Source organism: Odocoileus virginianus, chromosome 4 (genome assembly GCF_023699985.2).
Source record: "Odocoileus virginianus isolate 20LAN1187 ecotype Illinois chromosome 4, Ovbor_1.2, whole genome shotgun sequence".
Lineage (NCBI taxonomy): Eukaryota > Metazoa > Chordata > Mammalia > Artiodactyla > Cervidae > Odocoileus > Odocoileus virginianus.
Window position 1 is genome coordinate 40,712,046 of NC_069677.1, and position 25,402 is coordinate 40,737,447.

The 25,402-nt window shown below is 37.2% G+C and overlaps 1 protein-coding gene across 1 annotated transcript in view; it reads left to right on the forward strand.

Annotated features, from left to right (window-relative positions):
• SERPINI2 (serpin family I member 2) overlaps positions 1–23,034 on the forward strand; it is a 38,563-nt gene extending 15,529 nt beyond the window's left edge. The window contains exons 5-8 of the mRNA XM_020878620.2: positions 11,874–11,971; positions 16,583–16,669; positions 18,574–18,663; positions 22,824–23,034. Coding sequence (XP_020734279.2) covers positions 11,874–11,971; positions 16,583–16,669; positions 18,574–18,663; positions 22,824–22,900 — 352 coding nt within the window. The 3' untranslated portion in view covers positions 22,901–23,034. The remainder of the gene's footprint in view (positions 1–11,873; positions 11,972–16,582; positions 16,670–18,573; positions 18,664–22,823) is intronic.
• Positions 23,035–25,402: the final 2,368 nt, after the last annotated feature.

A 25,402-nucleotide genomic window follows, 5' to 3' on the forward strand; every position in this document is an offset into this window, starting at 1 on the left:
AATAGCTCAACTGGAATTCCATCACCTCCTCCAGCTTTTTTTGTAGTGATGCTTCTCAAGGCCCACTTGACTTTGTATTCCAGGATGTCTGGCTCTAGGTGAGTGATCACACCCTCGTGGTTATCTGGGTCATGAAGATCTTTTTTGTATAGTTCTGTTTAATGCAATCTCTTCTTAATATCTTCTGCTTCTGTTAGGTCCATACCATTTCTGTCGTTCATTGTGCTCATCTTTGCATGAAATGTTTCCTTGGTATCTCTAATTTTCTTGAAGAGATCTCTAGTCTTTCCCATTCTATTATTTTCCTCTATTTCTTTGCATTGATCACTGAAGAAGGCTTTCCTATCTCTCCTTGCTATTCTTTGGAACTCTGCATTCAGATGGGTATATCTTTCCTTTTCTCTCTTGCCTTTAGCTTCCCTTCTTTTCTCAACTATTTGTAAGGCCTCCTCAGACAACCATTTTGCCTTTTTGCTTTTATTTTCTTGGGGATGTCCTTGATCACTACCTCCTGTACAATGTCATGAATCTCCATCCATAGTTATTCAGGCACTCTGTCTATCAGATCTAATGCTTTGAATCTGTCATTCCTACTATATAATCATAAGGGATTTGATTTAGGTCATACCTGAATGGCCTAATGGTTTTCCCTTCTTTTTAAAATTTAAGTCTGAATTTGGCAATGAGGAATTCATGATCTGAGCCACAGTTAGCTCCTGGTCTTGTTTTTGCTGTCTATATAGAGCTATATAGACTGTATAGAAGGTGTATAGATGCCATACACTGTTTAGACTGTATAGAGGGTATATATATATGTATAGACTGTATAGAGGATGCTCTAACAGTCATTAAATTATAAGTAGGATCCAAGGATAATATTTATTATTGGGGTATTTATATATATATTTAAAACTTCTCATTTTTATACAATTTTAAAGGTTACTTCCCATTTATAGTTATTACAAAATATTGGGTTCATTTTGGATAGTTATTACAAAATGGAAATCACAAAGGCGTATCTCAAGAAGCCATAATTATAAACACTCACTTCTTGATATCAAGCTTCTGGGAGACAGGAGAAACTTCAGAGCAAAAGGTGTGTCTAAATAACTCTCAACCTGAACTTTTAAAAGGAGACATGTCTAATAGATTATTTTCTGTCCTATCATTTCTAAATTTTTCTTCAAACTTCCAGGGCCTGCATGGTCTGTGCCCCATTTTCCTGGCCCTCTGTCTCTCCACCTGCTTGAATTTTCTTTCTGTTTGCACTTAGCTAGGATCTAGTTAGTTGTTTGAATTGCACTGTCACCAAACATTTGACATATTTTTGTCACCTGTCTATGCTCCTTTGTAATTATCTCCTCATCCTGAATCCTGAATCTACTCAAAAAGTCTCTTGGATTCCTTAACTACTGATTTTGTTAAGGAAAATTCCCAAAGCAGTCACTCTGGCCTCCCTTAGGCTGGAGCTTAACAGTCTATCTTCAGAGAATATTCTTTTCTAACACTCCACCAAGACTTTACCTATGCTCTCCAGGTACTGCTTCATGTTGATTATCTTACTCTCAATGTATGTCTCAAATCCCTATTTCTTAAATAAAACATACTATTATGTAAACTCACCTCTCTACCCTTCATCTCAAAAATTGTATAAATCTTTGCTAATCTTCTCTTCCTCTATCTTCCTTGATACTCAGGAGAAAGAGGTATCCTATGCTTTCTTCACCCTAACACTGGGCTCTTGATCCACATATTTTTAACCATCCCTTTTATTAAAAAAAAAAAAAAAACGTTCTTTGTTTAACCCCCTGGCATTACTTTTATTTATTTTTCTCTCTTTCTGTGAAATTTTCCTGCTCCCTGACTTATACAATTTTTCTTTCTGTCCCCAGATAATGTTTACCAGATTTAATTTTCAGATATTTCCTATTCCTACTCTCTCTCTTTTTATTTTTGTTCCTTATATTTCATGTCTCCAATATCCAACTCTTAAGTTCCAATCTCTCTTCTAATTCCCTACTGTCTATAAATTTCTACCTGGATGTTATTTGGTCTTTCAGAGTTTTTTTTTTTTAGCTCCTACTATGTGCCAAACATTGGGTATATAATGGTGTATGTGACAGATAATTTGCTTATTAATCATAGAAATAGTAATTTTTGAAATTATTTGTTTTCAAATTTACTTCTCTCTCGCTTCCCATTGGGAAGATTGATAGGAAAGGACATACATAGAAATCCCTGAGTTTGAGGAGTGTCTATACTATGTACTAGCAGTGGGGTCTTAGGAGAGTCACTGATGTCCTGAGTTGTGGTTTTATTAGCACAAAATGGAGATAATGGTACCTATAACCAAGATGGCTCCAGCTTCATCAATCTAGACATCAAATGTCTAGGTAGGAATGAGGTAAGTTCCAAGATCAATTGACAATAGAAAATATAGGCTTTCACCAGAATTCCTTTCTCTACCATATTAGGAATCCCCACAGCAATGGTTCACAGTCCACAAATCCATCTAGACTACTGCCGTCTGGACAGCCCTTTTCAAACTTCAAGACCTGTCATTAGCCTCTCCAAACTGTAGCCATGTTTTTATACAACTTCTCCCAAAGCATGGACACAGACTTTGCTTTTAATTTCTCCAAGAACAACTGCTATGAGTTGAATTATGTGCTTCTCAAATTTGTATGTTGAAGTGCTAACTCCCACTACATCAGAATGTTTTCTTATTTGGAGATAGAATCTTTGTAGAAGTAATCAAGTTAAAGTGAAGTCGTCAGGGTGGACTCTAATTCCATGGGACTCCTTTATAAAAAGGAGAAATTTAGATTCAAAGATACACAAGCAGGGAAGGTGTTGTGAAGAGATACAGGGTGAAGATGGCCATCTACAAGTCAAGGGGAGAGGCTGGATTAGATGTTTTCCTCACAGCTATCAGAGGAAACCAATCCTTGATTGACAGATGCCTTGATTTTGGACTTCAAACTACAGAACTGTGAGACAATATGTTTCTATTATTGAAGCCACATAGTTTGTAGTAATGTGTTAAGGTAGCCTTTGGCAAGTCTATACAAGTAAGAGCAACTTCAATGTTTAACTAAACTCTACTGAAATCTAATATGGGGTTTTCCTGGTGGTTGAGACGGTAAAGAATCTGCCTCAGTGCAAGAGACCAGGGTTCGCTCCCTGGGTGGGGAAGATCCCCTGGAGAAGGGAATGGCTACCCGCTCCAGTACTCTTGCCTGGAGAATTCCATGGGCAGAGGAGCCTGGCAGGCTACAGTCCATGGGGTTGCAAAGAGTCGGACATGACTAACACTACTAAAATATAATAATAAAAAGGGCGTATGAGGTGAAAAGTAATTTAAAACCTGTTTCCAGGGATGAATATTTCTAGAGAGTAGGCCATTTCTTGTACTAGGAGTCTTCTGTCTGTTACTATCCTTAGCCCACCATTATCATGATGTCAGGGCCCACTAATCCAAAAGGGGTGTCTTTCCCATCTCTATCAGCATTCAGGATCCTCCAACTTTTCCCAGCGTAAAAAGAAGGTAAGCCAGATTTTCTTCCATCCCTTCTTAGGCTAGATTCCTAGTCATGATTAGAATCTATAGCAGTAGAGTTCAACCCTCATTACAAATTCCAGACAGCAAATATTTTTTAAAAATGTGGTGATAGCTTCCATTATGCTATCTCATTATATACTTTTATTCATAGCACGAAGCCTAACAAGTAGAAACTGCTAAATAAGTGACTTATTTTCTTTGTTTGGAAGATATCTTCTCAGCCAGTACCAAACGGGAACAATTCCCCTGACTTTTTAACCTCCATCCCTCGTATTTCCTTGGTCAGGCCCTTCTCCATGGTGTCTAACCAGTGTTTTCTTATTCTTCCTTCTGGGTCCCCTTAAATAAATTACATGCAGGTTTCTCAACATATTCAGTTAGGATCAACCATTCCTTATTTTTATTTCCATAACACTTAATGCAGATTTACACTATAGCCCTCATTACATTGCATTTTCATTTCTTCATCACTTTCTTGTCTGGCTTATTAAGATGTGAGTTCTGTGACAGCGCAGGCCATAAGGTCAGTGGACTACAGTCCATAGGACGGTGGCTTGTGACATTTTGGCTTCCATAGTCCCTAGCACATTTCATGGTGCGTGTTAATAGTATGGTCTTCCCAGGTGGTGCTAGTGGTAAAGAATCCACCTTCCAATGCAGGAGACATAAGAGATGGGAAGATCCCCTGTCAGAGGGATGGCAGCTCACTCCAGTATTCTTGCCTGGAGAGTCCCATGGACAGAGGAGCCTGGCGGGCTACAGTCCGTGGGGTCACAAAGAGTTGGACACAACTGAAATGACTTAGCACATGCACACACATTAATAGTATATGCTGGATGAATATTATTGAGTTAAATCACATAAATGTAATCAAAGAGGTTCTATGTTATTTCCATTTATCTAATTTTAAGTATCTCAGAAATTAGAATTCAATTTCTTAGTCACTCTCATATTCATTCCTTGTGAGGGTCTCAGAGAGGCCATCCTCCTTCCCATCCATGCAGCATAACAAATGATAGGATATCAGTTATTTCTTAGGAAACTTCTCTCTAGAGAAATAAAAATGAGATTTTTAAAATTCACAAGACTGAAAATTCTGTTATCAATTATTCAGGCACATTAATACAACATTACATTTAAAATGTATTCCATTTTCTCTAAAAGGATGAGTCTTCTGATTTCTTAAAGGAATGATTTGCTTATGTGTTAAGTTTATGAATAATTTTAGTCTATCAGGATGCATATATTGAATTAAGGTTCCTGAGTGCTCAGATCATGGATTGAAAGTTCTGAAATACATTTCTCTCAAAATGCTTTCTCTCAATAAAGAGAAAATTACCCATTCAAAATCTGTGGTCAGTGCAGAAGAGGAAAAGCTGTACAGGCTCAATAAAAACTTTAGGGTGAACTTACAATTTTATATTTTATTACTCAATGCTGTGATCCTTTTATATGTGAACGAGTGAATTATGGTTTCAAACTGATAGCTAAAGATTTTGACAAAATAGTTTAATCAGTCATGTTAGTTTTCCAGAGCTGTTGTAAGAAAGTACCACAAACTAGGTGACTTAACATAAGTTTATTTTATCAAAGTTCTGGAAGCTGGAAGTCCAAAATCAAGGGATCGGTAGAGCCATGCTCTCTTGGAGACTCTGTGTGGAATTTTCTAGCCTCTGCCTAGCTTCTGGTTGTGGTTTATCATCCTTGTTGTTCCTCTTCTTGTAGATCCATCATGCCAATGTTTCCCTCATGTGGCCATCTTTGTCTAAGTGGCATCCTCCTTTCTTGTAAGTCATATTGGATAAAGAACTGGCTCTATTCCAGTGTGATCCTTTGATCTGAAACAGATAGACTGCCAGATGTTTCTCCTGCAAAGATAGGTTTATTCGGGATCAACAGAGAATTTCAATTTGGAATCTGTAACTATGGCAAGCCATAAGTACAAGCCTACGTACAAGTCCTTCAAAGGCAGGGGAAGGAGAATGATTATATATAGGAGAAGAAAGTTGGGAGGGCTGTAGTAAACAAGGAATCCATGATTTTTCATTGGCTGAGTCCTTCCCAGTAAGGAAGAAGAGTCTTTCTTCTTCTGGTTGGGCTCTGCTCTTGTCTTTACAAAGCATGTAGGCTCCCCTTCTGATCTCCCCACTTTATTTAATTGCTACTTTTGTCTATTAAATTTTTTACATCCTCAACCTAACTAATTATGCCTGCAATGACTCTGTTTCCAAATAAGGTCACATTGTAAGCTGTTGGCAGTTAGAGCTTTGACACATGAATTTGGGGCGGGGGATGCACTTCAACACTTAACACCCACTGTGCAAAATTTTGTCATTGTAAAAATAAATCAACAAATGCACCTTTGATGGCAAAATTCAGTAAATGTCAAGACAAGAAAAATTAATCATAAGAATGCTTGTATATAAGCAACAGTAGGCAAGAGTGTGTGAGTGATTATAGTTATTGTTAGAAACAGTATAGAAAAGAGTTCTTCCTCTCTTTGATGTATGACTCATTTAGATTTGAAGCCAATAGGACAGAGCATACTCTAAAAACACTAAGATGGTTTCTATTTGTATTTTTACTATTTGTATATTTACTATTTGTAACATACTGGATACCTAATTTTGGACATTATTCTGCAGTTGGATACCAATAATCAAATTACCTTTTTCTAAATTTAATATGAAATTCTATAAACATCTTAATAGTTAGATTTCCTAGGTTGACAAGTCTAACACACCCTTATTATGTATCAGATTCTTCACTGCATAAGAAAAGGTTTGAGATTGTGTTTTTATGATTGTGTATATGGGCAAAGTTAACCATTTGTTACATGTAAATAAGGTAAATAAACAAGAAACTTTCATCTACATACATTTTAACTTTGTAAAGCATTTAATATTTACATTTTAATACTAAATGCTGTAGTTCTGTAGTCTGACTTGGTTACAAATTGTTCCACAGATAACGAAACTGTCACTCAAAAGTAAATTGATTGACATTCAGTTAAGTTCTGGGAGACAGGCTAGCTCTCACTTCCATTGGTTCATAGCCTCATGATGCTATTAGTTTACTACTTATTAGAAAATGTATTTCCTGTTCAAAAGCAGAGATTGATTGTGACCCCACTATGAACAATGAACTGAGACACATGCAAAATGATAGACAGGATTACTATTGAGAAGATAGTTGCCACTTAGGTGGAGTGGTGCAAGATGCTTTTGAACTATGGTGTTGGAGAAGACTCTTGAGAGTCCCTTGAACTGCAAGGAGATCCAACCAGTCCAGCCTAAAGGAGATCAGTCCTGGGTGTTCATTGGAAGGACTGATGCTGAGGCTGAAACTCCAATACTTTGGCCACCTCATGCGAAGAGTCAACTCATTGGAAAAGACCCTGATGCTGGGAGGGATTGGAGGCAGGAGGAGTAGGGGACGACAGAGGATGAGATGGCTGGATGGCATCACCAACTCGGTGGGCATGAGTTTGAGTAAACTCCGGGAGTTGGTGATGGACAGGGAGGCCTGGCATGCTGCGATTCATGGGGTCGCAAAGAGTTGGACATGACTGAGCGACTGAACTGAACTGAACTAATAATTAAATACTGAAAGAATGGTATAAGTAAGAACTTCGAGGTTCATGGAAAAAGAGAGGAGAGAAGGGAGAGAAAGCACCAGAGACTGGAACTGTATAAACAAAGACTTCAGTACGAGGAAGGACTTGAGCTAGGCTTGTTGTAAACTTGTTGAGGTCAGAAGCTATGCATATTTCCTTTCTTTGATACCATCACAGTGCATGCATCTGAAAAATAGTAGTTGCTCAATTTGTTGCTTTAATTTGAATAGTCATGATGTTTGGGATGTGTTAGAGAGGGAAAGACTGAAGCCCAAAAGATGTTAAGAAACCACTGCAACAATTCGGGCACTCAGTAGTGAGTGCTTAAGGGAGCAGCTTCACTGGAAATGGAAATGGCAGGTGAAGCAGAAAGACATTGATTGAAGTGTATGACTAAGTACATATGGGCTAAGAAGGAATAGAATGTTCTGAGGTTTTAAGTTTGACTTTATAGGAAAATGAGAAGATGTTGACTTATTTTCTTCTTTTGTAGCAGCCTTATCCGGGCACCATGGACTTCTAGGATTGTAGAGTAGGATTCAGAGTCCTGAGGCTGTTGAAATTATTAGCAAGTTTGTGAGTATTAGGGAGAGTCTTCTTAGTTGTCATTAAGTTTTTGACAGTCTGGGTCTTTGAATTTGTTAAATACTACACTTTTATTCAAAAGTATAGTGATCAATAGGATTCCCGGGTGTCTCAGACTATAAAGAATCTGCCTGTAATGACAGTCCATGGGGTTAAAAAGAGTCAGACACGACTGAGGAGCTAACACTGTCAGTTTACCTTCACTTTCATAGTGATGACTAAGCAAGAGCCACAGTTCTTCAAAGAAGTAACCCTCTTTAAAAATATCGACTGATGTGACATCTCACAGTGTCTTTTATCAACAGTTGAAACAAGATTATGGAAAATAGAACATAATATTGAAGACCAAGAGCTTTGTCATCTCCTTACTGAAAAACTTTGTCTTGCCTAAGATTTTTCTCTTACTGTTAGATGAGAGACTGAAAATACCTGCCTCTTAGGGTTGTTGCGAGGAGTATTATGAGAAAATATTTGTTACATTTTTAGTACTCAGTATATCTTATTTTGTTATTATTTATTATTATTATTCTCATTCAGCTTTAAAATTTCTTGACAATCTATTATAGTGGATTGCTTTCCCTGTTTGCCATATCTCACTTAATCACCACCATAAATTTGATAGAAATCTATTTTTAATATTTAGGTTATGGTTGAGATGTAGACAGGTAAATGCCTTGCCAGAGGTCACAGAGCTAGCAAATGGCAGAGTCAAAATTACAGGGGTCAGGAAACGCTTGTGTAAAGTGGGGCAAACATGAAGGAGGGCACAGAACAGAGCAAATGGTCAGTGACATGATGAGCAGCTGGGTGAGTTATGTGAGGCCGCAGTGCCACAGAGACTCAGAAAGAGTCACACATTCTGTAGGACATCATGTTCTTACTGGGCTAGTAATCCATCCCAGGCTGGCCAACTTCAGATCTCTGAGTGCATGAACGTGAACCGTGTGTGCATGAGATAACATGACCTCAGGGAAAATGAGGTTGGGTGTGAGAGGAGATAAGTTATGACCAGCTGCAGTGGTGATTACAAAGGTTCGTTTACTTTAACTTATCAGACACTGATACACAGCAGAATCCAAGTTTACATTGAACATTGTCCAGAGAGGTTTCCTATGTGACAGAAAGCATTTTTAATTCAGCTCTCAAGGCCGATAGAATATTTTACACACACACACACAGGAAAGTGACCAGAAACTACTATGCCCTCACATGATAGTCCAAGTTGACCACTTGGATTGTATTATTTTTTATCTTTGTGGGCAGCCCTAAGACTTGGTTTGGTTGTTTCTAAGGCTGAAACTTTCAGTGATGGCTCAAGGCCACTGTATCAAAACAGGGATTCCAAACAATTAAGGATAGGGACCTTGAAGGAAAACTGCCAAAGACATTTTGTCGTTAAACAGGAGTCCTGGGTATAAAGGAGGAGAGACAATAGAAATCCACAGTAGGGCCTGCAGACCAGGAGTGAATCCTTCTTCAAACAGAAATTCTAAATTGTTATCCTTTGTTTTCTGCAGCTTGAACTTGTATGAGACCACTTTAAGCACAATAGTTGCCTATGACAGTAAATTGCTGCCTTTTAAGAAGGTGGATAATATTTACATATGCTAAAACATTCATTTCATGATTGCTTACTTGGTAATTGTCTATTGAGTCTTTTTGCGGCTCATTCTTTAAGCTTTAGCTGTATTCTTTTGACAATTTTAGAGGAGGATCCAGGAAAAGAAAGGAAATGAGCCACATCTAGAATAAATATTAAGATTCACAAAATTTGGAAGAGGTCCATAATTAACACTATACATATATGTATTGGGGCTTCCCAGGTGGCGCTAGCTGTATAGAACCTGACTGCCAATGCAGGAGACAAAAGAGATGTGGGTTTGATCCCTGGGTCGGGAAGATCCCCTGGAGAAGGGCATGGCAATCCACTCCAATATTCTTGCCTGGAGAATCCCCTGGACAGAGGAGCCTGGTGGGTTACAGTCCATGGGGTCACAGAGTCAGACACAACTGAAGCGACAGAACGGTACAGCGTATATATGAATTGATCGAGATTACGATTTTGAATTATATTTTGATTAGAAGGCAGTGGAGGTTAGCACATTAGCTTTAATTGGAATGGACCTGAGTTTGAACTCTAGCCCTGTCTATCTTGTCCTTGGAAATCAACCTCCTCAAAACCTACACTTTCTTATGTGTTAATGGAAATGATAATGCTCACTTCCCAGGGTTTTTGTGAAGATTAAAAACTATAATCTATATTAAGTACCTAACACATGGAAGTGCTACTTCACACCTGACTGTTCATAGCTCCAATAATTATGGCTAATTAGAAATTGGCTGTAGATTATATTTTATTAAATGGTTGAATGGGTTTCTATCGCTGTAGGTTTCATCGGACTATATTATGAGCAAGACTGTTACTTAAATGACTTTCTGGTATAATTAGGCCTTATTAGAGGTTGTAATAAGTCTTGCAGTATTCTTGTCATTATTCCCAAATCACTGGACTATTATACTAAAAATAGTCAAGTTACAGATGGACTAGAACATTTATCCTTCACCTTTTAGAAGCCCATATTCCATCCTGTATAAAAAAGAGTGTGGTAATTAAAACAGAATAAAAGCACAACCCCAAAGCCTCAAAACCATCATGCTACATATTCTCTTTCTTAGCAGGAAGTTAAAAAGAAGTTGAAAATGATTGGCATAAAACAAGTTATTTTCATTATCAGTAGGTTTTAACGTGCACATTGTGAGTTGTGCCACAATTATGCACAATTATGCTCTGGAATTATACAATTCCAGTTAGCTAGGGTTCTGAATGAAATAACATCTTCCAAAAGTACATAATAATTTGCCAAGAAATAATTTAGGCCCAGTAAATTTTTGCTACAGCATGTTCATTGTTTTGAAGAATTATAATTATTATAAGAAGCTTGTTCAGTATTTGGCAATTAAAAAATAATCTAATTAGACTGATTGTGCAAGCTAATTTCTAGCCCCAGATGTGGGCCTGTTAGCTAAGCAAGGTTCCTGTGCTTAAGCAATCATGCCTGCATCCACACCAGAAGGTACCAACCAGGGCAAAGTTCCAGCCAGGGAACAGACAGAGCTCCTGGGGCAGGAGCCGTCCTGGGATTTCTCTGAAGTCAGAAATAGACTTAGCTATTGAAGGACTTTATACTCTTTTCTTTCATGAACAAAATTTCCAATCTGGTTGTAAAATGTAGATAGATGCTTTTAGCATCTATAAAGTCAATAATCTAGTTTTTTTTTCCTTCCATTTTATTAAAATGGGAAGGTGAGGGTCATAGATTCCTGTTAGCATGGCATCATAGAAGGTCAGTGCCTGAGAGGATCTTTGAGATTCTTTGGTGAAGTTCCCTCTTTAGGCAAACTAATGCTTGGAAACTTGCATAGAATCTAGAGTCTTAACTTAGGGCCTTGCATTAGAAGTATTGGCCAGCTCTTTCTTTTTTTCCCCTCCTATAATTTTCGCTCTATTTTATTGGAAAGAAATTTAGTCCCCCTTCAGTCTTTTACCTCTTTAACAGGGCTTATTGGAAAGATGTTAGGTATGTCTCTAAACTGAAGGAAGTCACATCAGCTGGGACAGTGGATATGAAAGTATCATAGGCTACTAATGCCCCCTCTCTCTACCTCAGTAGCCAACAATCTTTTTAATGAACTGTTGGCTTCTGTTTCTGGCTCATCGTATCTTGGATGTCTGCCAGGAACCATCTTGGATGATGTGAAAAAAAACTTGAGTGTGTACAGTTGCTGGAGGGACGTTTTACTGTTCTAGGGAAGAAGCCAAATAATCAAAAACTTAGAACTCTCACCCTGTTTTGTTGGGTAATTGTTACCTCAAAAAATAGAATATTTTCTTCTCCCTTCCCAAGTAACCATTTATCTGGGAAGCAAGTTATTAGCAATCCAAAATTGCTCAGTGGAATAGTGGGGAAATGGTGTGAAAAATGAAGATAATGAAAACAAAATATTTCGCAATAAAATATCTTCCAAGTCATCCATTAAAAAAAAAAAAACCTTTTTGGTAGCCAATGTGTACAGTGTTTCACAAATTTTCCTCTTCATTTTTTTAAGCAGATTTAAAGTAGAACAAAAATTAGACTTCAAAGAAGCTTTGTATTCATTGAATATAACTGAGATATTTAGTGGTGGCTGTGACCTTTCTGGAATAACAGGTAATATGAAAAATTATTCTTATATTTTCAAGTAAATATGTTCTCTTAGAAACTGTGTTAACTGACTGAGCTTAAAACTGAAAGAGCATTTGGCCCCAGAAAATATGTACACGGGGAATAAATGTCATCATCGTGTCAAGCTGTCTGTAAACAAGCACTGTATTTTGCATTTAAGTAGTTTTACTTAATGAAAGTCAGACAGCATGTTAGAATGTTAGATAAGCCTTCTAACCACACTTACAATGAAACTATGAAGGAAAAGTATTATCTGGGGCTTTTATTCCAGCTCTGTTTGTATTTCCTTATCTGAATATTGGGAATTACAACTTTGAGGCTCTCATTTAAACAGAGCTAATAAAACTCCCAATTTGCAAATGTTAATTTGGTAATATTAGAGCCCATGAAATAGGCATCTGCAAGCTGTTGGATGATGAACACAGTCTAGAAATTGTAAGGTTGCAGCTTGTAGATTTAGCTTGAGACTGACAACACATCAGAGGAGATGGAGCTTTTATGCTAACTGGCACTTGGGAAATTGTGCATGGTTAAGATGCTCACTTTCACAACAAAGCCCAAGACACTCTTTATGTCTCATCCTGGCAGTACCTACTAGTTCAAAACTAACTAAAGAGAAAAAAAAATGGAGGAAGAGGGCCAAATTATCCCACTATTTTAAATTCTTTTAAATTCAGTCTTCTGTTTTATAAAGAAAAAATAAAGTCCTAATGATACAAGCTTGTCTGTCTGATGGGGTTGGATATCCTAACCTAGAATTATTATGTATTCTTTTATAAAATGTGGGCTTTGGAGAGGTATTCATTAACTTATTCACTTATCAATTATGTGGGTAAGTGAACAGAATGAATGAGTTTTCCTGGTGGAGGAGGTGGGTGGGGTACACAGGTGACATAGATGTTCATTATCACCTTCACACATGATTTAGCTGCCTGTTCTCACACTGACAGATAGATCTGACTTCTTTGACAATTTCATCAGCATCAGGAATGAGGCAGTCAAAATTAAATACTGCAACAGGATTCTGTCTAAGTGTGCCCTGGAATGCAGCCACCTTACCAACTTGAAATAAACCAAGCCATTTTTTAAACACCTCTTCGCCTTAAATGTCTTTCTGGCCTTGGGAAGCTCACTTGCTATATCTCAGGCATTTCAAACAGCCACTTGCTCTGCAAATTCCCAGCAATTTGTGACTTCTATAAAATTTCCTTTTACATCAATAAAATACCCCCAAAATGCTTTATAAGAGAATTTGTACAAGAGAATAACCCTGAACAGAAAAGAATAAGTGTCCAACATTTTTTGCTCTGAGTTACTTATTTGAGTTGATTTAACGACTTTGGTTCTGTCTTATTGCCTGAAATAGAACAACCACAGCCAAGGCTGGCACTATTTCTAGTCTTTAGGAGAACAGTGAATTAATTCCCTGCTATTAGTACGTTTTGTGCAATAAGCGTTTGCTAAAGGCTATTGTGGCGTCTCAGTGGTAAAGAATTCACCTGCCAAGCAGGACACGAAGTTTTGATCCCTGGGTGGGGAACATCCCCTGGCGAAGGAAATGGCAACCCACTCCAGTATTCTTGCCTGGGAAATCCATGGACAGAGTAGCCTGGCTGGGTACAGTCCGCGGGGTCGCAAAGAGTTGGACACGACTGAGTAAGTAAAACAACACAAAGGCTACTGTGGGTCAGTCCAACGCTACTGCTGTGGGATATTTACACAAAACAGACACTATCTTTTACTCAGATTGTCCACATATTTTGAATGAAATGTTTTTAAAAGAGTTATTTTTGCAAATTTGAGATGAATGTTTGACTTCTGTCACCCTTAGTAAAATAGTTAATCTTTCTGAACCTCAATTTTCTAATCTATTAAATAAACAATATATCCTAGTGGCAGAAATAATAAAAGGACATATGTAAATCACCTTGTTCAACATCTGTTATATAGTAGATGGGCTTCCCTTGTGGCTCAGATGGTAAAGAACCCACCTGCAATGCAGGAGACCTGGGTTTGATACCTGGGTAGGGAAAATCCCTTGGAGAAGGGAAAGGCTACCCACTCCAGTATTCTGGCCTGGAGAATTCCATGGACTGTATAGTCCATGGGGTCGCAAAGAGTTGAACACAACTGAGTGACTTTCACTTTATAATAGATACTCAGTAAATGTTAAATGCGAAAAGAAAATTGAGCAAATGGCACATTAATATTTACTTGCACATCTTCAAGCAAAGCTACTGGAAGTTTCTTATCCTCTTAACTTTAAAGACATACTTGGAATCTTCATAGAGAATTAAGGGAAGGAATGATTACAAAGGTATAGAAACCAGTAAGTTTATGAAGTTCAGATCTCTTGTTCTAATCTAGCATCTTCCAGGTCCTGTTCTTTTTCCAAGACCGTACCATCTCTGTAGAAGATGGAATACAGAAGGTCAAATTGCCAAAGGCTCACTTGGTTTGGTGTCAGTGGTAAACTGCATGCATGAAATTCTCCACTCCATCCCAACCTGCTATTTGATCTTCATTCTTTGTATGGGCCCTCAGTCATCTATTCTGTGCTCTATATGCAAATCCTTATTCTAGGCAGTTGTGGGGAAAAAATGTGCTTATTTGCATGACCTTAAAAGACCACACTCCTGCATTTTAGTTAAACCACACTCATGATATGAATGCCCCTCTTTCTCCATCTGAATTGTTTCTGTCACTGGACATATTCTTATCCATTGATTTATTTATTTGGCAAGTATTTATTATAAGCCAGCTAGCTATCTGCCAGGCAATTTTCTAGAGTTGAATAAAATCCACAAATTCCCTCTCCTAATGAAGTTTACATCTGTTAGGGCAGATGGATGATTAACAAGTAATTAATTAATTAAATGATGAGGTGATAGATGGTATGAATTAACTAAAATAGAGTCATGGGATAAAGAAATTAGATCAGATAAGAGCAGAATTAGACATGGTGGAAAGAGAAGATTGCTTTGAAGAAGTGTCATTTTTATTCAGACCCAAGTAACAGGCGACCCAATCAGGGTAAGTTCTGGGAAAAGGGATTTTAAGCAGAGGGACAGATGAGACTGAAGCTTTGATGCTTGACCTTGTAGCTGGAGCTATTGGGTGAGGAAAGGAGGGGAGGAGATGGGGATCAGAGGTAATCAAGGGCCCAGACAAAGTCATCACACACAGAGTCTGGAGTTATTTTTAGGAAGCCATTTTTTATGCAAATCACCCTTTGATGACTTCTCTCTATCTTGCCTGAGGGGATTTACTTTTCTGTAAGCTGTCAGAGATGGTTCCCCTTGACTAAATTATTTCTTCATGAAAGCGTTAGTCACACTGCTGCTGCTGCTGCCAAGTCGCATCAGTCGTGTCCGACTCTTCGCGACCCCATGGACTGCAGCCCACCAGGCTCCTCCATTCATAGAATTTTCCAGGCAAGAATACTGGAGTGGGTTGCCATTGCCTTCTCTGTTAGTCACACAGTCGTGTCCAACTCTTTGTGACCCCATGGACTATAGCCTGCCAGGCTCCTCTGTCCATGGGATTCTCCAGGCAATAATACTGGAGTGGGTTGCCATGCCCTTCTCCAGGGGATCTTCCTAACCCAGGGATTGAACCACAGCCTCCTGAATTACAGAAGATTCTTTACTACCTCAACCAACCCCTATTTCCTCATAAGCTCTTCTAAATTCGGTTGTATTGATGGGGTCCACCTGCATCACATCAGCTTTCTCTCTCAAGAGGGACAAAGCACCTTTATCTCCTTTCTCTTCAAGTGTCAAGGCTCATCTTGATCTCCTCCACCCTCTTGCCATCACTGAACCCACCACCACCTTTTTGTTGTTTCTGCAAGGAACGTTGTCAGGTCTATCTGGTCTTGATGCAGCAGGGACAGCAGATGGCTTTTGAACTTAGAGTTTCACTTCCCCCTTCTCAAGGAGATGCTCCACAGGTCACTATATCAGAAAGGCTTCACACATACATCAGTTTCACCGAGGGGATGAGTGGGGCCTTCTCTCTCAGCTTGTTCCCACAGCAGAACAAAATGTTGTTAAGACGCTTACACTGAGAAATTTGACAGATTTTAAACCCTAGCTCTGAAGTGATTTTGGAACAGATGACACAAAAGCCCTTTAGACTTTTATCACCTCACCAGTCTTGAAGGAAAGTAAATTTTGTTCTAAACTCAGATCAAAACCCAATACAGAGTTTAAAAGGCAAGTTGACTTTGAGGTTGAAAACATAGGGTGGGATTAATTCATATCTGTAAAGCCTTTTTCATCTTATCTGTAGACCATGACGAAGGGGAGCAAAACCCTTGGTCCATTGAAATATTTCACTTAGTGGGGTGCCTGACTTGAGGTTGATCCCCTTCTATCTTTACCTTTCATATCTGAGCTAAACTTGGTCTCTTTATGTTTTCTCTATATCATCTCTGCAAAAACTAAACTGAAACCACCTTTATCTCTAGAAACTTAACTAACTTGGAAAGCATTTTCTCCCCCTTTTTCTTTGTTCATTTGAAAATGTAATGGGATCCAATAAATAATGGTTCTGAATTTTAACCCTTAAATGCACTTTCATATTTTCTAACAGATTCTTCTGAGGTGTATGTTTCCCGAGTCATGCAACAAGTTTTCTTTGAGATAAATGAAGAAGGCAGTGAAGTTGCAGCATCAACTGGTAGGACAAATGATGTCACAGGAAGCCAGGAGGAAGGACTGGGGGAAATGAGCATGAGGATGCTGGCTCTTTGTGGCTCTCTGATCTCCTTTCCCCCTCCTGCTGTTCAGTACACTATAGGAAGGGCAAAGTGGCTATTTAAGCTATTTATGCATCTGGGTGGCTGGAGTTTAAGGCAAAAAAAAAAAAAAAAAAAAAAAAAGAGGAGGGACTGATATCTACTGATATCTACTTATTTGTGAACTGTATTACCTGCTCAATAGCAGTCAGGCTCAAACCTGAAATCATGATTGCTCAGGAATGTTCACTCTTAAGTAGTTGCATTCATTTCATTCTTCCTCTGCTCTTAGTTCCTGCTTTTCTAATTTGATTCTTGTTGTTATGTCTATGGCAGTGGCTCTCAAACCGAGCTGCATGTGAGAGTTAGCTGAAAAGCTTTTAAAAATTCTGTGCCCAGCCTAGAATATTGAATATTCAATTGAATATTGAGCACCCTAAAATATTGAATCAGTATCTCTGGTGATGAGATTTAGCCTTCAGTATTTTCTTACATTTTCCCAAGTGATGACAATGTGCATCAAAGTTTGAGAACTACTGCTCTTCAGTGACTTGCAGCTTACCCTTGGTGCTGTGAGTATAATGCACAGACCAGCAGCATCAGCATCATTCTGGAACTTATTAGAAATGCAGAACCTCGGGCCCAACTCCAGACTGACTGATCCAGCATCTGCATTTTCCAAGGTCTCTTGGTGACTTGTGTGAACATTACAGTTTAGGAGCCGCTCTTCTATATCACCTTGAACAAGTGGCATTTTGAATAGTATCTATGCTGCATAAGCATAATACTCAACAAATAATTGGAGAAAAAGCCTTAAATTCAATTAGAAGTGGGAAGACAACTTTAATGAATTCCTCATAAACATATTTTAATTTTTCAGACGATTTGGATTTTAGCCAGTATGTAAAAGATACATCCTTTAAATAGCCATATTGATAAATTTATATCCAGATTATTAATTTCTTGATTAATTTATAATGCTATGTAATGCCAATGGATTTTGACATCTGGGTGGGGCACGCTGGGCTCCCTACTGTTTTGTCATCTCCTGGAAGGCTCCTATACTGGCTATTACAGTCCTTAGAGAAATCAAAGGTGGTGTTGAGATGAAGTTGCTAGTTCATGTAGACAAACTCTCCACTTGCTTTTACATAGAATTGGAAGAGTCCTTATAGAAGATTGTCTGATCTCTCTCATTATGTTGGTGATAAAACAGACCCATGTGTGGAGCAGTTTGCCTAAGGTCGCATCAGTGAGACGGTAGGGTTTGGACTGAAGCCGGATTTCCTGACTTCAGGTTCAGAGCCCTTCTGCCATCGCCCAAGGCCTCTTGTTTTTAGTATGGAGTTCTCTAAAAGGAGGTAACAATCACCAAGGCATCGGCAGTGACCCTGATGTATCACCGTTTTAGTGTGAGTGTTTTGACTTTCAGGCATCCCCTCAGTGGATTTACAAAATACCTGGATAGGAACTGGGAGTTCAAACATTATACAATAAATTATCTAATGTAAATAAAAAGTGAGCAGAAAGTTACTGCTTAAAAGATGAAATTTTCAACTGCTTTCACTAAATTGAATCTAGTATCTGGCTTTCTTCTTCATTGAGCATAAAGTGTGAAGTTAGAATTATTCCATGAATAATCTAATATCTTTTCCTCTGCTCTTCAACGTTCAGATTTATTCCAAATTTCTCTGTATTTAGAAAATGGTTATTTTTCCACATGGTAACTCCTCAAATAAAAATGGCCTTTCCTTGTCTACAAAAAATATTGTGAATATTATGGATATATTTTCTTTACTGATCTTTAAATGTGAACATCTAAATAACTCTTGTCTCTATTTCATAGGCATAAACACACCTGTGATCATGAATCTGTCACGGAATCAATTTATAGCAAATCATCCATTTCTGTTTATTATGAAGAATAACCCAACAGGTACCTTTTTGAGAATTCCCTGGGGGAACTGTTTAAGTTCAATAGACCTAGTCTATTGAATCTTTTGGAATCTTGCTGTTAATCGCAGTCTGTTCCAGCTGCAAATGACAGTCTGAAATCATTTGTTCTTTCAATTTATTGAATTTATTTTAGTTTTTTCCAAAGTTTTTTAGTGACTGTTTGTTGAGTGATTATTTTGTACCAGGCATTGTGCTTTAAGAGATGTCAGTGACCTAAATAGATCAGTACTAGTAATAGCTGCCAAGATAGTTTGTATAGGTGCTGGTGATTTTAAATACCAATCTGTACAGTTAACACCATTCCAATAAGTCAAATATTTGATGAATAAAGACATAGAAACTCAAAGAGAAGTTGTGTAGTTTGCCTAAGGTCATACAACTGAAAAGTGGCTGAGTGAAAATAAGACCTGTTTGTCTCAGAAGTCAACTTTCTTTCAGTGGGAGTAGAACTTGGAAGTTGCACAGTTGTGAAAGGTTTTCTAGGTAGATTCCAAGAATAAGTGACTAGCTATAGGCTCTGAGTGGGAGGGAGGGGTCAAACATTATTCCAGTTCTCTAATTTGGGCAATTCTATAAGATAATGCAGTTAGGTACAAAAGGTGGGGGTGGTAGTCAGTTGGACTGGCACTACAGACATGGTGAACACATAAATGCAGATGGTCTGGATAGATGTTTTTGCATCTTATGAAATGAGAGAGGCCAGAAATGTGGATAGTGAGGAAGCTTTCTTTAACTATATATTTAGGACTCCTCAGGAGTCATAAGCTGATGACTGTACACCACTGGAAAAGAGATAATATCTTACTCATTTCTGTATCCAGCCCAGAATTTGGCAAAGTGCCCTGCACTTAATATCAGTATCTCTAGAGACTGAAGGTTTGGAGTTGGGTCCAAAGACCAGTTTAATGAACTAATAGTTCTAAGACAAGTCACTATACTTTCTAAGCTATATTTTTCCCACCCTCTATTTGAACATAATATTAGTACTTATGTCATGCTGTGCTGTGCTTAGCTGTGTTCCACTCTCTTCAATCCCGTGGACTGTAGCTAGCCAGGATCCTCTGTCCATGGGGATTGTCCAGGCTAGAATACTGGAGTGGGTTGCCATGTCCTTCTTCAGGGCATCTTCCCAACCCAGGGATCGAACCCAGGTCTCCTGCATTGCAGGTGGTTCTTTACTGTCTGCGCCACCAGGGGAGCCTTTATCTCATTGAGGTAAATCAAAGAATATATTAAGTCTGTGACACAGTGCCTGGCACATGATGTTCATTGTGGATACATCAATAAATATACATAAAGGAAGGAAGAAAAGTGGAAAAGTTTCTCTAAATAAATTATTTACGTGGAGAAGAGACATAGTTAATTTCAGAAACTGAATCTGTTCGTTTAACTAGCAATATTGATATTATTGACCCCCTAAGGGATGTATCAGTCTCTTTTGTTAGGTTGTGTGAAACTAATGCTGAATGACCATTCTGAAAGTTACATCTTGGAAACAATGGGATAGTTTCAGATTTGCTGAGGCTGTATTAATACAACTTCAGTTCTATAGGGGATGAGTCAGGGTTATGACATAGTCTGTGTATGTCATTTGATTTATACAACCTTAACCTTAGGATATCTCTAATTTCTTACCATTAGTATGTAATTATTAAGTATGCAGAACAGAAAGAACTGAAGTTGCATTGGGCATCAATGCTCAAGGAAATATGGCATTTAGAATAATACTTGACTCTTTATTTTCCAAGTTGATGACTGAGGGGCTAAGGACATGTAATAGCTATCAGTTAAATTGTAGTGAAAATTCAAATTAATTCACTTATTTACTTATTTGTGATAATGCTGAAGTGTCAGACCCTTAATGGCGATTTCCACTGTTTTATGATCTTTATTGTAATGAGACTTTCTAAACTAAGGTTACTCCCCTAAAATATTGTTTCAAATGAATGGCCACTCATTTATAGGAGGCTGTAAATTATTGCCATATATAATGCAGAATGGGCTATTATCTTAAGACAATACACGTTCAGTGATTTATTTATTTTTCCTTTTACAAGTGAACTGAAGAAATTATTGGGATTAACAAAGCTGGTGATTTACCATGCACAGCGAACTACCAAATGGCATAATGATTTATATAAAATATATTCATTTGACAATTCCTGAAGTATGAGAATGAATGATTTTAGGTTCAGTAAAACCAATTTTTGCCTAGATTTTAAATTTTCCTTTGGTAAAACAAACTTCTTATGCAAAATCCATACATTACTTGTATTTTCCTATCAGTATTTAACTTCCTATAATATATATGTTTCAGTATACTCATCCAAATCTCTTACTGAGCCAAACTTCCAGGGAAATGAAGAATGATTCTTCTTCTTTAAGGTTGAGGGTATAGGACAGCATTAGAGACTTTCAGAAGAAGGATATGAAAGATGCTACAGGAAATGTGCCATTTCCCAGAAAGTAGTGAATCATGGTTTTGAAACTAACAGTGCTCCATACATAACAACAAGAACAAAATACTGTGTTTAGAATTTTTTCAGGTCCTATGTTGAAGGAAGAAGCAGACTGCAGGGTATTTATTAAAAAATCTTTTCTCTAGGCTGCTAGCTTTGGTTATGCTATTGTATTTTTTACATTATGGACTAAAAAACTGCTTCTGACAGAGATGTTTTATAGCTATATTATTAAATATGAGGGACACCTCTTTAAGAAGGGAGCATGAAAAGTGGAAACAACAATGAATCTGCTTCAACCTGCCTCTATATCCATTGAGACTATGTCAAGGAAGATTTCACTAATCTGTCCAGTTTAGTAGTGAGTAGATTGGCTATTGCATGTAGACTTAATTCAAAATGTGGTTCTCCTTGGTCAGAAAAGCAGATTGAAAAGACTGGGGCAAATGGCTTTTATGTAAGGTCCTATACTTTTTAGAGTTTAAAATTTTAAACTATTGTCTTCAATTTATGAGGTTAGCCACTTTAAAAATTCTCCAAACAAGCATTTCTGGTAAGCATTTCAATGCCAGAGAATTACAAAGATACAAGGGTTATTGTTGAGTCCTCTTGTGACTAAACACAGTATACAGCCTGGGGAAGTTATTTATGTATCCATGTCTATCAAAAAAAGAGTATTTGTTTTCTAGTATTGTTGGAATTATTTTGAGATTTTTATGGCAAAGTATTATTAATTATAATCATAAAAAGAAGAAAAAATTCTGCTAGAGATTATGTCTATTTCTGTGTTAATTGGCTTTTTAAAGACTGTGTCTTTGGACTGAACAATAAAGAGTTCATGAAGAAGGGCTCTTCCTTTTTTACTTCATTTCTACCATTGTTATTTCAATACTTATCAGTATAATGTTCATTTGCTTTAAAATTATGCAAAATTTTATTTTCTAATTTTTGAAATGAACCTTTATTACACATGACTTTAAAGGAGGTAACCCAAGGCAATATGACATTGAACCATTCAAGCCATTTACCTTTCCCTAGTTGGCAAGAAAGGTGAATGGATTTTGACATGTCATTTATTTCTGTTTTGTCCTCTAGTTTTTAGTTCCTTTTCACTTGAAAAACACAGGATGGCTGGAAACAGGTGTTTACATTTATGCGGTATACTATATCACTTTGGTGAGGATGTGAAAGTATGAGAGATGTGAAAATATTGCCTTTAGCAGTAAGCTTTGATTCAAGCTGAAGGAGGAGAACTGAGAAACTGCACTTTTAACCCCAAGGGTTTACATTACATGCATAAAGAGATGACTGCTAATGCCTTAAATTTAAAACGTTTCCTATGCTCATCACCATTTTATTACTCTATGTTTGCCTGACTGAGTCTCTATATTTAGAAGAACACCTCTCTGTCACTTTAATTTTGCTTTCCTCTATGAAAACCAGAACTAATGCATTCTCCATGACAAGCTGTTGAGGGTGTTAATATACTTCACAAATTATAAAAAAAATGATTAATAATGATATAGTCATCTATTTTAGAGAAGTGGGCTTTGTTATTAGATACTGCCAGTTTACCTTATAAGTAAAAAGACTAAATGGCTTGTTAAAACATTAAGAAAAATTGATTATTATCATTTTTTTTCCTCCCAAAATTCCTAAAGATCTTTTTTTCTTTTCCTAGATTCAATTTTGCTTATGGGAAGGGTGACAAATCCTGACACCCATGGGATGAAGGGAAGAGATTTAGATTCACTGTGAATGGAAAGTGCAGCCTCGGAATAGAAGGTTATTCCTGGAAAATAGTTGACTGGCAAAATATCATCAAATATTTTCTATATATCTTTTTCTATCTTAAACAGTGGCTGTATTAATCTGTATCCATGAATAAATGAAATTATGCATTAAATGTCTTTGTGCTTTCTGTTTTTTATAAAGTTTATATGAATCAAGAGAAGTGAACTTACATAAAATGTTAATATATTAGAACAGTCCATCTAAGATATCTTAGATATAAACGTCCTGTCTTAGATTATAAAAATCTCTATATTCTTACAAGACTGAACTATCTGACTCCCAAGTATAGCACCTTTATCCAGACCATAGAGAATTGAGTTATGAGAGAGAGTGCATGTGCTGGTACTTCTCTGGGGTACCACTTGAGATACCAAGATCCGGTACCTATGATAGTAAATGAACTTTGAGTATTTAGTTTATCTTAACTTGGCATTCCATGTGTTATGTTTAATAGTTGCCTTGCTTCAATACATATCAATTTTTTTCTGATTTATGCCTTAAACCTGTAAAAGAAAGTAGAAGCAACAAGAACTTTTTAATAAAGTTTTCCTGTACATGAAATTGGCAGCTAAATTAGTGTAATTCAGGAGGCTGACCGTCCATGATTTTATATCACTGAGCTAATGGAAATGTTAGAGCCAAGATTGTAATCTACAAATATTAAATGCAACACACTTCCTCTGATGTCAGATGTAAATACCCCCAACAATACTACTTTCCAATGACTTTATATAACATTTCATAGTTTTTCTATTTTCATGTTAGTGATGTAAAGTGTCCTTTTTTTTTGTGCTGGGAATTCTCTGCAGAGTTTAATAATAATAGTTTCCCATTGTTGAGCCCTGATTTTGTGTCAGGCCCTGAAATCAGCACTTTTTTGGACATTATGATAAATGCAGGAAAGATCCATGAGCTACTATTACCCACATTCCTGATGAAGAAACTGAAGCTCAAACACATTATATAAGCAGTCAAGGACATATAACAAATAAGTATGGAGTCTTCACTGTATTTCAAAGTTTGAGCTCAAGACTATCTGTATTAGGAGACTGTGACCATAATCACTGAGTTATAATCCCTCCTAAGTAAGTCCTTTAAAGTAGTGCAGATTTTCCCCTGAAACTTCATGCTCTCTGGTCTCCAGTGTCCAGATGTCCATCTGTAGCAAAACCTAGAGCAATACTCAAGACCACATGAAGACAGCTTTACAACTAATTGTGATGGCTTCAAACCTTAACATAATCAAAAGTAATGCTAGCTTTCCTAGACTGTAAATTGCATCTTACTTAGACATAATACAGTGAATGCTAATATATATGTTAGTGATATATCATAAGTTTGTTCTTCGTCATGGAACTGATTTAAAAATGTTTCCTTAATTTAGGAAGAAGAGCATAGCACACTATTAAAAGGACAGTAGTTTTATTTTCAGGTGTTTTTCTTGGGTAAGGTAAATTTGTACATTCTCTTTCATGTGTTACATGTTAATCTGCTCTGGAGATTCATTCATCCCTTCCACAAATACTTATTGAGATTCTGTGTTCCAGGCACAGATGTGTCCAACTCTTTGTGACCCCATGGGCTGTACCCTGCCAGGCTCCTCTGTCCATGGGATTTCCCAGGCAAGAATACTGGAATGGGTTCCCATTTATCTCTCCAGAGGATCTTCCCGACCCAGGGATCAAACTTATCTCCTGCATTGCAGGAGACGTCTTTACCACTGAACCACCAGGGGTAAACCAGTAAACAAAACTGACAAGGTCTCTGACCTCACCAAACTGACAATTTAACAGTGGTAGAAACATACTAAACCAGTGAAAAAATAAAGTAGGATAATGAAATAGCAAGGAATTTATAACATCAAGTAATGTAATAAAGTGACTGCCCAGGTTTCACTTTAAGTATATGTTTTCATAATATGTTCCTAATATATATGCTTCTCTTAAGTAAGATTTGTTAAATGTCTGCCTCGGTTTTCCCACTATGGAGTCCAACTTTTGCATTGTTGCTGTTTTCTCTGCCAATTTCATGCTCTACATCTGGTAGGCATTACTTGCCTTACAAAAGGAGGTGGTTTAAGCTCCTTATAAAAGAGAGGAGCCTTCTGGTGTGGATTCAGGCTTAAAATATCTCCTTTCCCCATTCTAGACACATAGTTGCCAGGGCATTTCTAAGATTAAAACCTTAGTCTTCACCTTCATTGCAGTTAACTCAGTGGTTATTATAGTTTCATATTACAAAGGTTAGAAGTGTCTGGAATGTATTTATAATATATATGTGTGTATTTACTTATTTATGAAATTAAGTATGAAATAATTTTCTCTACCAAGCTATATGAAACCATTAAGATTCACAACAGTATACAATATATGTGGGATTAAAAATATTTTCAAATTAATAACCCTCATAAAAGCTTAATATGTCATATATATAAGCTTAATATATCATATATATATATATGATGTA